We start from the raw sequence: 12,748 nt of genomic DNA on the forward strand, positions 1-12,748 counted from the left end.
AGAGACTGATCTAGAGGCATGACTCTCACTTTGAGTGCAAAGGCACTTGATTCCATTCCCAGGCAAACCTTGTCTGAAGGAAAGATGGGTTATATCTTTGCAGAAAGGCTGTGCCAGTGGTAGAGCATAGTATATTCATACAAATGGTTCAGTCAGTGGTGTCTATAGATAGGGCTGGACCCTTCTCTTCTGCAACCCCAGAAATGCATCTCCAGTTAGGGTAGAGCAGTCTTCCCAACCTGATGCATTTCAGGAATTTTGGACCGTGACTCCTATAATCCATGATCTTTGGCCTTGTTGGTTGGGACTGATGAGAGTTCAAGGCCAGTTTTAACTGTCAGTTGTTTCACTTGGAATAAGGCAACTTCCTATGTACCAGAGGCAACCAGTTCAGGTATTCCTTTTTACGTGCAGTGCTAGGCAGGGTGCAAAACTGCTACAAGGGAACAAGAGCAATGTCACAATAATTCTGAAAAGCTTTATTATCACATGAAACAAGACTGACCAAATGCCTGCATCTTTTTTTTCCCCCTTCTGCAGCAAGGGACGAGAATGTAGCCACCTTCCGTGGTTCCGAATACCTTTGCTATGACCTCTCTCAGAACCCCATTCAGAGCAGCAGCGATGAGATCACACTCTCCTTCAAGACGTGGCAGCGCAATGGGCTTATCCTACACACGGGCAAGTCGGCCGATTACGTCAACTTGGCCCTGAAAGACGGCGCGGTCTCATTGATCATTAACCTGGGGTCCGGAGCCTTTGAGGCCATTGTGGAGCCAGTCAGTGGCAAATTTAATGACAACCATTGGCACGACGTTAAAGTGACGCGCAACCTGCGGCAGGTAATGGGGAAGGAGAGAGAATGCTGGGGAGGCTCCTCTCTACTGAATCAAAGGTTGGGGTAGATCAGTGGTTACAGGGCAACTGTTAGATAAACGGGGGCTCAGGGTGGGAACAGCCAAGCATTTGCATCCTAGCCTTTCACAGTAACTGGAAGGAAAACAAGTGTTCATTAATTTACTGTAACTTAGCCTCATTGCAATATCTTCATTTCCACTTAATAATTTTCTGTCTTTCCCCCCTCCCTTGATTTGATTTAACAATACGATTTTGTGACTTAACTTTACTTTCATCTCCCTTTTCCTTTGCTCTTTCCCCCTCCTTTTCTTTCTTTTTTATTATTTCCTTAATTACATTTCAATCTTATCAGTAATATTCTTGTTGCATTTAATTACAGTAGGAATGGAGACTGTTTTCTGCAGCTGCTTTATCCGCTCCCCTTTTTCTTCTTTTATGTCCTGTTAATTGATTTAACCATTTCCATAATGCCATTACTCAAATGCTGTAAGGACCCAGTCCACTTGGACGCTCTCTTGTGCAAAACCTGGTGCAACCAATGCAAGGATATTTCAAGAGGGCTTGTGCAGGAGAACCTCCCAGTGACCTGGGTCCATAAAAGCCTTTGTTTCTGCCTCTCCACCCTCTTTTTTTTAGTTTATTTTTGTGTGTGCTGGTTACTTATTTTAACCTTACGCTCCTGACCCTTAACAGGCCGTACTTCTTCCAGAACTCCCTATTTTCTTTGTTTTGGTTTTCGTTATGAATCTACACTGTTGCTTCTTTTCTCTCTGTCCACTTTTCCCCGCGAGGACTTCAAAAGACCTACTAATCAAAGCTATCATGGAAGAGGCTCTACAATGATTGATGTTGCCCTTTTGCAACTTCACCTGTTGCTCTTCTAAGCAGACAGATCAGGTGATGTGCTCACTTAGACAGCTCTTTAATATCACAACTTTCTCATAAAATATAAATAAGAACTTTTAATAGGTAGGGTTCATTTAAATAACCTTGCTTCTGAAAGCTGGTGAAATATATCAGGTCACGGTGTCATCTACATCATGACAAATGGAACTTTATGTTGTATATGTAAATCATCTTGATTAGGTAAATGCTGTGTAAAATAGCTTGTAAGCTATTATTTCTTTCAAATTAATTCTTTAAAGTGCTGGGTGGTGGTGGTTTTTAATGCAAACATTTAGACTGACACTTGTTGATGCAAGCAAAACATAACCTATTTATTTTGCTTGCTCATATGAATGTTAACACCAATCATTTTATGCAACTTTATGGACTGAAAAAGCTGCCTTCAGGGAACATTTATACTAATAGAAAGTAATAATCCTCTTGCCTAAGGACATTAACTAATCACAGTCAGGGGCCAGGAAAATCTTTTTTTCCCTTGGGCATTGCCTTGCATAATTAGGTTCAATTTCCAGAGCCTTCCAGTATCAGCAGTCCTTAAGCACAATCAGCCACTGCGTTCTCATTTCTTTTTCAGAAACGTTAGATCTGTAGGTCCTAGGATGCCTTTTTTTTCGTGCATTGCAATATTTTTTGTGCCACTTGAGATATACTTGAATGATTCAATGCTCCAAATGTAATAAATATAATTATCTTACCTGCAGCAACATTTAATGTGGAATATACTTACAGAAGAACAATCTGTAAAGCTGATTCACTTTTCATATTGCAATTCAAAATGAGCAGCAGCCCTGTTTTTAAAGAGAAAAAAAAATGAATAAGAGGATTCGTAATTGCCAATGAAAGCCTTTTCTTTTTTATGCTGTCCTCCTTGAATATAGGTAATTGAAAGCCATACCAGATACAAGGAGTGGTTCAGCATCTATCAGTTAGCTCAGATCCACTACGAAATTTCAGTTACAGAACAAGAACAAGAACAGATTCTGCATAGGAACAAAATGCCTAGTCCCTCTTATCCACTCCCTTTTTACCAGTGATTTGAGATATGCTAAGATTTAGAAGTAAAGCACAGAGTATGCCTGTTAGCAGTTTAAGTATCCCTAGCTTCTGTAAAGATTTTACTCTCATTGTTCACTGCCAAGTGTTACACTTACTGGCAGGGAGTTCTACAAACAATGGGTGTGGGTGTGTGATGTTGCTCTTTATTTACAGAAGAGCTGCAAATTAATTTTACTTCTCACCTTGCAGCATAATATAAAAGGATAAGCATTTTCCCCAGGCCACCCAAGATCTTATATAGTTCAGCCAAATCTTCCCATCTCTCTCTCTTTTTCTCCCCTAAGTGTAGCAGCAAGTGGGGCAGTGTAGCTCACCTGGCTGCTCAATACTGAGTGTCACTGCCAGTTACCTAGAGGGAGAGGGGGAGTGGCAGTGAGGCGCTTGGCACAGGTATTCTTGGGAACCCAAGCTGACTGCTATGGATCCCAAATGCACGCTAGCAAAATGCCCATTTTCTGGATGGACAATGGAAGGTATGTGCACCTGGGAAGTGTCCCTTCCCTCTTCACTGCAGGGAGAGCCTTTCCACCCATTGTCAAGGATAAAGGCATGCTTGAGGGCTCCCATGTTTCCCCTGCTCCTGTCAGGGCCTCCCATCTGGGTTTGGGAAGCTGTGCACCATTTAAAATGTCTGGGGCAGTTGAGCCAAGATGGGCACCAGGACCAGCGAGCCCTGGCAGCTGCCCAAGGTTGTGGGATAGTGATGCCAGCCTTGCATCAAAGACAGATTTTGTCCCCCTTGCAATTGTCATTCCCTGGTGCAGCACTTTTGTTACTGCCATATATGTTGATAGCTATATTAGTTCCTATGGAGGAAACTCAGGAGTTGTATTAAGGGACACTATCTGGGTGACAACTAGCCCTGCACTCTGTTGCCGGTGACCCAACTTCAGTCTAACTCCAGTCATTGAGAACCAAGGCCATGTATTTCTATCTGCATAGTTGCATCCTGAGTTCTATTTCTTGGTTTTCACTTGAGTGTTGAAAACCGGTTAATACGTCTAGATAAAGGTGCTGTTCAAAAGCACACCAGTGCAAGCAGATAAATAGGTACCACTGTGACAGGAAGGTAAACAGCATTTCAGTGTGCTCTGGCGTCCGTCACAGTCTTCTGTGCGCCAGTAGCAGTTTAGTCATGCTGGTCACATGACCCAGAAAGCTGTCTGTCGACAAATGCCAGCTCCCTCGACCTGAAAAGTGAGATGAGTGCCACACCCCATAGTCACCTTTGACTGGACTTAACTGTCCGGGGGTCCCTTCCCTTTTTACCTTTCACACTAGCATATGGGAGTTTGGTGGTGATCAAAATGCCCTTAGGATGATGCACAAGTGTGTCATCTCCACCCCCAGTTTTGACCCTATCCAGTCCATTTCTATGTCATCAAGTAGCAATGAGCAACTGTACCTCATCTCTTATTGTCTCTGGTATGGCAGTGCATACCTGTTCTGCTGCACCAGTGTGGCAATTCACATTCACAACACTAGCAGAATGTCACTATATACTTTTAATCTCTTACTGACCATCAACATGTTAGATTTGAGGCATGGCTTCCCTTTGCGACATTCATGTTTCCTTCCTCCTTAATAGGTAGTGTTTGCCTGCACATTTAGTCACTCTCTCTCTCTTTTTAATGTATCCTCTGCCAATTTCCTCTGTACCAAAATTAGACACATTGGTGTGTAGATTCCTGATTACCTTTGCAACCTTTTAATTAGATTTGCTTATATTAGCTTCCTTTCAATCCTCTGATATCAAGAATGATAGGAGAGATAAGGTACATACCAGAGCAAGTGATTCAGTCATTTCATGCTGGAGCTGTAAAAAATGCTGCTGCTCTAGTGACCAGTTACTTTTTACTGTGGACATTTGTCCTCAAACTACTTCCATGCAGTTTTCAGGGTGTAATGATTCCTTAGATTTGTTGCCTAAAGATAACACTTCAGGTATCCCTCTGAGATATATACAGTATATGTGTGTAAATATATATATATATTTGGAAGGCAGATACGGAGAGCTCTCTGGGATCTTTTTCAATCTCCGGAGAGGCTGCAAAAGAGAGTTTGGGGGACAAATGAGTGTGCTGCTCCTCTGTAGGCCTGCTGCTAATCCATTATTTTTAGATAAACCCTTCTTGGTCTTGCTTAGCACAGGCTTACATTTAACTTCCTACAATGTAGTTATTCTCTGGTTTTCCAAATCTGGATCACATTTCCACTTTTTCAAGAATGCCACACTTGAAAGGATACATTTTCTACTCTAGCACTGCAAATCTTTTACTTCCACAGATCTGATGTATGTATGTGTAAGCAGAAATATAGCACGGTGTCAGGCTAAATTCTACTCAAAGTGACACCAGGCTGCTGGGTTGCAAATGAAAGCAATGTTTTGTTTGTTTCCACTGGATCACATGCATATGTAAATTTCATTCCTCATGCAGTGGATGGGCCTAATGATCCCATTTCATTCAGACATTCTCATCAGTCCAGTAAAGGACTGTCACCTCAAAATACAATTTTAAAATGTAACTTTATTTATCAATTTGTATCCATTTTTTTTTTTTTTGACATTTTCAGAATGGCTGCTCTCTGAAATTCTCTCGCCGCTTCATTGACCATTTTGGTTAATGGTGTATATTATTTTTTCTGAGGCTGGGTGAGAATCGGTCTTCAATGACAGGCAATGGCCAAAGGAAAATTAATCTTCCAGGCATGCCAGAGCTTCCTATTCAAAATGCTGGGTTCAAGGAGGATGACAATTAGGATTAGAAGCAGAGATCAGTTGTAAAAATAAATAAATAAAGATCTCCCCTTCAGCTTGTCAGACAGAGGCAATATAGGCACAGTCACAGCAGAAGGGCATGACACAACTCTTTCTGGACTGTACCACTTCAAACATCTTTTGAGAGATCAGTGCTTCACCATAAATAATAAACACCCTCTGCATTGCAAAATGGCACATCAAGGACATCACTAGTCCAGAGCCTTTCCTCTTGATGTACTAGTTTTCAGTGTGCAGGGAGATTTCTATGTTGAACATTCAAACATGGTATCCCTGCATCTGCAGTCTGAAATGGTTCCCATGGCAAGAGTTCACATCACGTGATTCTGCTGCATGTGTAAATTGGTTTGTACTTAACACCAAAGCATCACCCTTTACAGCTGAGCTTTTCTTGAGTAGTCATTGCAGTTTCCACGGTTAATTTACCTTGTTAAACGTTTACTATTTTAAAATAGTAATATTTGCTAAAATATTAGCAAATGGGATACATTTTTTGTGGTAGGTGTGGGATTTTTGATATTTTTCACCAGCACTTTCAGAAGAGGGTTAGTAATAGGGGTTGCTATGTCCACCCTATTTAAACATTTAAACAGGCAGAGCAGGGCAGCACAAAAACTGGGATCTCTTCTTGTCTTGCTACTAACATTTCATAATCTTTGGTGACCCCTTTGCCCTGCTGCAATATTGGATGGTGTGGTGAGGCAGTGGCACTCATCTGAATTCTAGTTGGTTATGTCACTGCTGCTTACCAGAAGGTGGAGGAAGGGAGCAAGATGGATATTGTGGAAAGTCCCTGGCAGTGCCCCTGTCTGGCATTCCCACCAGTACACCTGCACTGTGCCAACTTCACAGCTGCCTCTCGCTCTACCTCCTAGTAAACAGTCACAGTGCGACCAACCAGAGGTCAGATGAGCATCACAGCCCTACTGCACCATCTGCAACTGCCCTGCTATAACCCTTTTCTTCATTTATGGAGTGGAGGACAAGGATAATTGTGACACACCCTGCAGTACAAATGGGGAAAGGCTTCCCTGAGTATTAATGACCATCATCCAAAGGGAAAGGGCACGATGGCATTGCAATTGCAGTTGTGCCATCTTATGTCCCAAACAGATATTGACTGAAAATCTAGATGCAACATACTGGGGCTGCTGTCTACTAAACAGATATGCAGTCATTTATTTTAAAAGCACATGGGAGTCCACTTTGTAACTGGTGGACTTACTCCGGCATTTTCAGTGTGTTTCAGTTTCAGAATGGGAACAGAGGACAGCTTTTCTCCTCGCCCTCTGTTGTCTCTGCCTGAAGGAGTTTGGTAGGTTTATGAAACACTGCAAAAGCCTGTTAAGCAGCCTTGCACTTAGCAACTTACCTTGCAAACATAGGTGACTAGGAATTCCATGCAGGAGAGTCAATAGGCTAGCAGAGGAGATAAGGGACTCTCCATCTTTGCTCCTCTGCACCTTTTATTATTCTGCATCTCTCCATAAGCCTAGCAGTGAGCAGTAGACATACTACTCCCCACCTTCTCTCATAAAAGGACATGTTAAATTCTACCCATCTTTCCCCCTTCTTCCCAAAATATCTGATGCAAGCAGTCACCACGCCTTCCTCAATTAGGCAAGCTTCTCCCCACCCTCCTGAGTACCGCAGGTGAGCTACACATCGTTTCTGTTAGTCCAACCTCTCATGTTCTGTATGTCTTTCCTGAGAGTCACCAGTTCAGCCGCTTTAAAGAAATCTGGAAATTGGGGGACGGGAAGGACCACCCCCAGGGAATCGTCAAGCAACAGCCTGCACCTGAGAGATATATTCGGTTGGTTAGAATAACTGAGCAGCGCTGGAGGGTAGCAGTGGCTGGAATAACTAGGAGAGAGAAATGGGCTTGGGTGGTGGGAGGAGGCAAGATTGGAATCGCTCATGCTGGTATATATTTATGCGGGGTTGAGAGATATGGTTGGGGAATACATTTTTGATGGGCTTTTGGAAAGTAAGTATTGTTTATATTTTATCATTTTGATCCAGTTTGGGATGGGTTGGGGGGGATGGAGTTGGAACGTTGATAAACTTTCTCGGGGTGGGGTGGGCAGGAAGCAGCAAAAGGAGAATGGGAAGGGTAGGCAGCTCCCTTCCTCCTAACAATCTATATGGCATGGTTCCCTCCAGACAGTCCTGCTCATATTGTCCTCTTCTCACTCTGTGTGTGTCGGGCGCCCCAAGCCTTTTTTTGAAAGACTAACACTAGACCATTCATGCAATGTGTCATTTTTACTAACCGACTAATGTACTAACACCCTAACGACTCATCTTTGCTTTTAGTTATTTTAATTAACAATCGTTCTGTTCACAATTTTTTAATTTCCTTTCTTCCCCCCTTTTCCGCAAAGCACTCAGGCATTGGACACGCTATGGTAAACAAACTACATTGTCTGGTAGATATCATTCTTATTGTCTCTTTTTTTGGGTTTGCCGTGTGTTACCTCCCTCTACCTCTCCATCCCCCACCACCCTGTTTTTCCCCTGACCCTTTATACTTACCGTCCCCCTTTTCTTTTCTTTTTCTTTGATTTTGCTGTAAATACCCTTTCTTCCTCTTTTTTTCTTTTTTCTTTAAAAAAACATTTTCTTTAAGAAAAAATAACACCAAGAAGCAAACAAACAAATACAACAGTTCTGGAAATGGGGTTTGGTCATCTTTCTTCATTGGCTTCTTCACGACATTCATTTCTCCCCCTAAAAATATATTTTTAACTCTGTTTCCAACCCCTCAGTATTTTTGCAAACTCCTCTTCTACCTATCTTCTCTCTCTTTTCTCTTGGTTATCTTTCTTTTGCGCTCTCTCATTCTGCCTCTGCATTTCTTTCGGATTCTCTGAAGGTTTTTAGCTCAACAACCATGTCAGGGCCTATAGTTTGTTGTGGTGAGGCTGGTCTTTCCCTCCCCTCATCCTTTTGTTGTGGTGACAGCTGTTGTAGGCAAAACTGGCCGGAGCATTTCCTGTTCTTTCCGCTTCTAACCCTCTTCCTCCTGCCGGCTCCTCTCCATATATTTTCTCTCTTTCTCTCCCTTCAACCTTCCACTTGCCATGGCCAAAAGGAGCTCAGCCAGTTGTTTGTTTCAGCGCATTTTCCGCATGGCATGCCCACCTCCTCGGTCCCCACTCGCCATACCGGAAGCCTCAATCTCTTTCCCACCATCTCTTTTCCAAGCCACAAATAACCTATTAAAACAAAACACACCTCATTTTCACTCCCTTCCTCCCCACCCTGCTCCCCTTCTGTCTCCCTTCACCCACCATGTGTTATGGGGCTTGGGATATTTTAGGCTACTTCTTTCTTTTTGCCCTATACCCCATTTTCTGGTAAGGTCTGGATGGTTTTTGTTTTTAAGTTTAGTTTAGCCCTTTTATTCCTTAACTGCATGCAAGTGTGAAAAAGCGCTCTCTTTCTCTTTCAGAATCTCTCTCTCTCTTCTTCTGAGCTTTGAATATCACTCGCATGGGTGTGTCCAAGTTTGGTGTGTGCGACTGTGTGTGGTGTGTGCATGTTGCCATTTTTATTTTTATTTTATTCTCTCTCTCTTTCTCTCTCCCGTTTCTCTAATTTGCTGGTGTGTGGTTGACTTTTTTCTTCTTTATTATTACTATCTTTCTGTTAAATCATATTTTCTCTCTCTCTCTCTCTCTCTCTCTCTCTCTCAGTTGCGGTCTTGGGTGGTGGGTGGTTGTCTCTGTAGGTCCATAGCATGCTCCTCCATAATGTATTGAAAGTGAGACCCCTCCCTTCCCCTCCCCTCCCTTCCTGAATGCATGACTATCACCATACCGTGTGAGCAAAAAAAGAAAGAAAGAAGCAAAATCAAATATATCAACTTCGTCTTCATTAGTGTCTTTACTAACAATCGTAACTAACAATAATCACTACAAATAACAGCTAATTAATCATTTTTTAATTAAAAAAAACAGCTTTCAGAAGCTCTCAGAGGAACAGTTCAATTTTCTGGCCTGGTTAAACAACGGGAGCCATTGCGGCAGATTAGAATAGCTCTTCTCAGCTTTAGCGCTATTGAACTAACAGCACAGGTGACTGAGGAACTGAAGGGACAGGGCAAAACAGCAGACCAGAAAATGGAACTGAGCTGCACCGAGTAAACAAACCTCAGCGAAACGTGTGTGAAAAGTTGCACAAAAAGTAGGGGAGATGACTTGCTCTTTCTAAGAACTGTAAGGTCATTGCTGGGAATTTTGTTTTTTTCTTTTCTTTCTTTTTTTTTGTCCATTGTGTCCTTCAAACAGGTGACAATCTCTGTGGATGGAATCCTCACCACCACGGGCTACACACAAGAGGACTATACCATGCTAGGCTCAGACGACTTCTTCTACGTAGGTGGGAGCCCCAGTACAGCTGATTTGCCTGGTTCGCCTATCAGCAATAACTTCATGGGCTGCCTCAAAGAGGTAAATGTTTCAAATTGTGGACATTCTGTTTTTTTGACAATTATGTACCCCAACCAAGTTTTCTGCAATTCCCTTACTGGATATTATATGTACTAATTGAGAACTACTGTATTTCCCCAGGCGTTTTCCCTCATGTCACCAAAGCACTACCATTTGAGCATTAACAGGGGACATATATGCAGGTTTGGGGGAAGTGCACATTTTTCCGAAACATAAAAAAACAAAACTGTTGGTGAAGAAGAACCTTAAGGGGAGAACTCCAAAAGTCATCTACTCAGTGCATACAGAATTTTGGGGCTGGGGAGGGCTGGGGATAATGAATAGAATATTCTTGAAAATGGTGTGACTAATTAGCTGCAAAATGTGGGCTCCATACTGCAACTCTTTATTGCAGTCTCACATACAGTTGCTCCTCTAGGCAGCAGTGACAGCGACATCTGGGTAGCAGTAGTGACAGTAGTAAAACAAGCCACCGTTATCATGTATTCCACAGCCAGGCCTCTGTCACTTGAGCTAATTGCAGATTCAGCAGCTAACATTCAAATACATCAGCATCTGGTGAAGGCAAAGAGGGCCTAATCCACATACATATTTTGAGCTCAGGCTAGGGGGTGCCAAAGAGCAGATCTGAGTGGAATGAAAGCAAAGAAGGACAAACCGAGGCACTTGAAAAAGGCTGTTGGGGTTGTTGTTTGTAAGATGATCCCAATTTGTTAGCAACTGTTGTAGACTTTATGAGAGAAAGAAGGGTTGCAGACTGAACCACAGGCACATATCATGCAATGAAGGGGAAATATTGCACAAGTGTGGGAAACTTCTTGAGCTCCAGCTGCTGTTGGAACGTCTTCACACCTGAAATAGTAGAATGTCATAGCAGAGAGTTAAAAAAGAAGCAGAAGCAGAGAAAAAGGACAGAGAAAAATGGTAAATGAAATAAAGGAGAAAACCTCTGTGCATCATGAACTAAAAGAGGGTTTGGGATTTTTACCCAGTCTGAGGGCGACTACTGCACTACATCTAAAGAAAAGTGTTTTTTTGCAGGCACTGAAAATAGTACAATGAAGGCACTTGCCTGATATCAATAGGCAGGGAGTTCCAAAGTGTAAGTGCTGCCACACTAAACGGTTAAGTGCTTACAAATGCAGAACGGGTATTATGTGGCACAAGTAACAGTGCCTGTTCTACTGATTGAAGCAGACTAGTGGGTGTATATGGGGTAAGGCAATGTCTTAGGTATACTGGTCTCAAGGGCTTTTATATACTAATAGCAACACCTAGTACGTGGCCTGGTAGCCAATTGGCAACCAGTGCAGATTGCTGAGCCTAGGTGCTTTATATACTGACAGGGTATTAATCCTTATTGTTGGGGCAGTGTCCTAGTTAGACCAGCCTCTACTGCCTTTATGTGTTTTTTGTAAAAAAAAATAGCAACCCAACCCAGACCCTTCTGCTAAGGTCAAGTTGCTCAGTGCTCCATTAGCCCAGCGCTGGAAAGTGAAGTGCTAGGTAAGACAGTTGCAAATGCCCTATCTCCATAATATTCAATGCTTCTAGCCCCCTCCTCAGTCTTAAGCCCAGAGGCATTGGGGATTATGAAGATAGCAACAGCTGTGGCCATCTGGCCTGTTACTTTTCCTTATGGTATTGTATGTATGTATGTATGTATGTATGTATTTAGGGATGCAAGCATCAGCCTCTGGCATTTGCCCTGCTGTGCCGGGTACTAATGCCAGGCCTGAGATCTGGCATATTTCACCTGAGGATTCTGGCCACAATACCACCACCCCCAACTGGAGTAAAACTAGCAAGGAGTAAAGTGGTTGAGATGGTAACTGGCGAACACAGTACAAAAAGAGAATTGGGATGGCGTAATTGCACCCATTAAATCCATGCCTCCTTTTCTGATTATTAGCCATTTCAGACAGAATGGTTTTTCCATCCACTCTCTGAACAGATGATTAACGGTTTAATCTCTAATAACTTTACGTTTTATGGAACCCTGCTAGGATTCTGCATCTGGTGAGCCAAGCTATTTAAAGCTGTGTTAATTCTGTTAATTGCTCTACGTTTATTTGGATTGCTGGCACCTGCGGGCTTCGGGATAATGTTTGGGGTTTATAGTCTCCCTGCTCCTTGCTGAGGAAAACGGAGAAGGACATTTTCCTTCAGCTAGAACCAATAACCTTGGCAGAAGGTCCTTACTAAAAAATGTTTGTCCTCAAGACTCCCTCTCCTACCACAGCTGAAAGCAATGATTTGTCACTCAGAGCACCGGATGTTGGCTTGGCTGGAGAGGCAGCCATCCTGTTTTGCATCCATTTGCTATTATAAAAAGGTGGTGGCCAGAGCATCAAGGAATGGTGCCAGAGCATTTGAAAGGCCGGTCAGTTTTCTCTTTGCATATTACACTCCCAAGCCAGCTGCCAGCACTCCATTTTCCCTATGCAAAGGGCCTGGGCACTTTGAAGACACAGATGTGTGTGCATGTGTTGCGGGGAAGCTTTTGAGTAATTTTTGAACCCAAACTGGGAAGAAGCAAAAGCATTAATTGCAAAGCAAATTAAGTCCATTAGATGTTTTTGTGCGTGCCAGTTGCCTGAAATTGGGGGCAGCGGGACTGTATAAACTAGCGAAGCTGTGCTAAAACCACTGCTGAGTAGAATATCTTAAAGGGGCTGAAATGGCCCATTGA

The 12,748-nt window shown here is 42.8% G+C and overlaps 1 protein-coding gene across 26 annotated transcripts in view; it reads left to right on the forward strand.

Annotated features, from left to right (window-relative positions):
- Nucleotides 1-12,748, forward strand: part of NRXN3 (neurexin 3) — a 1,197,396-nt gene that overhangs the window by 336,031 nt on the left and 848,617 nt on the right. For 22 of the 26 annotated variants that reach the window (XM_083609454.1, XM_083609464.1, XM_083609467.1 and 19 more), the window contains exons 5-7: nt 541-842; nt 7,987-8,010; nt 9,895-10,056. In XM_083609454.1, coding sequence (XP_083465580.1) covers nt 541-842; nt 7,987-8,010; nt 9,895-10,056 — 488 coding nt within the window. The remainder of the gene's footprint in view (nt 1-540; nt 843-7,986; nt 8,011-9,894; nt 10,057-12,748) is intronic. The other 4 variants (XM_083609478.1, XM_083609455.1, XM_083609460.1 and 1 more) reach the window with 1 other exon arrangement.

Source organism: Podarcis filfolensis, assembly GCF_964270895.1.
Source record: "Podarcis filfolensis genome assembly, chromosome: 1".
Lineage (NCBI taxonomy): Eukaryota > Metazoa > Chordata > Lepidosauria > Squamata > Lacertidae > Podarcis > Podarcis filfolensis.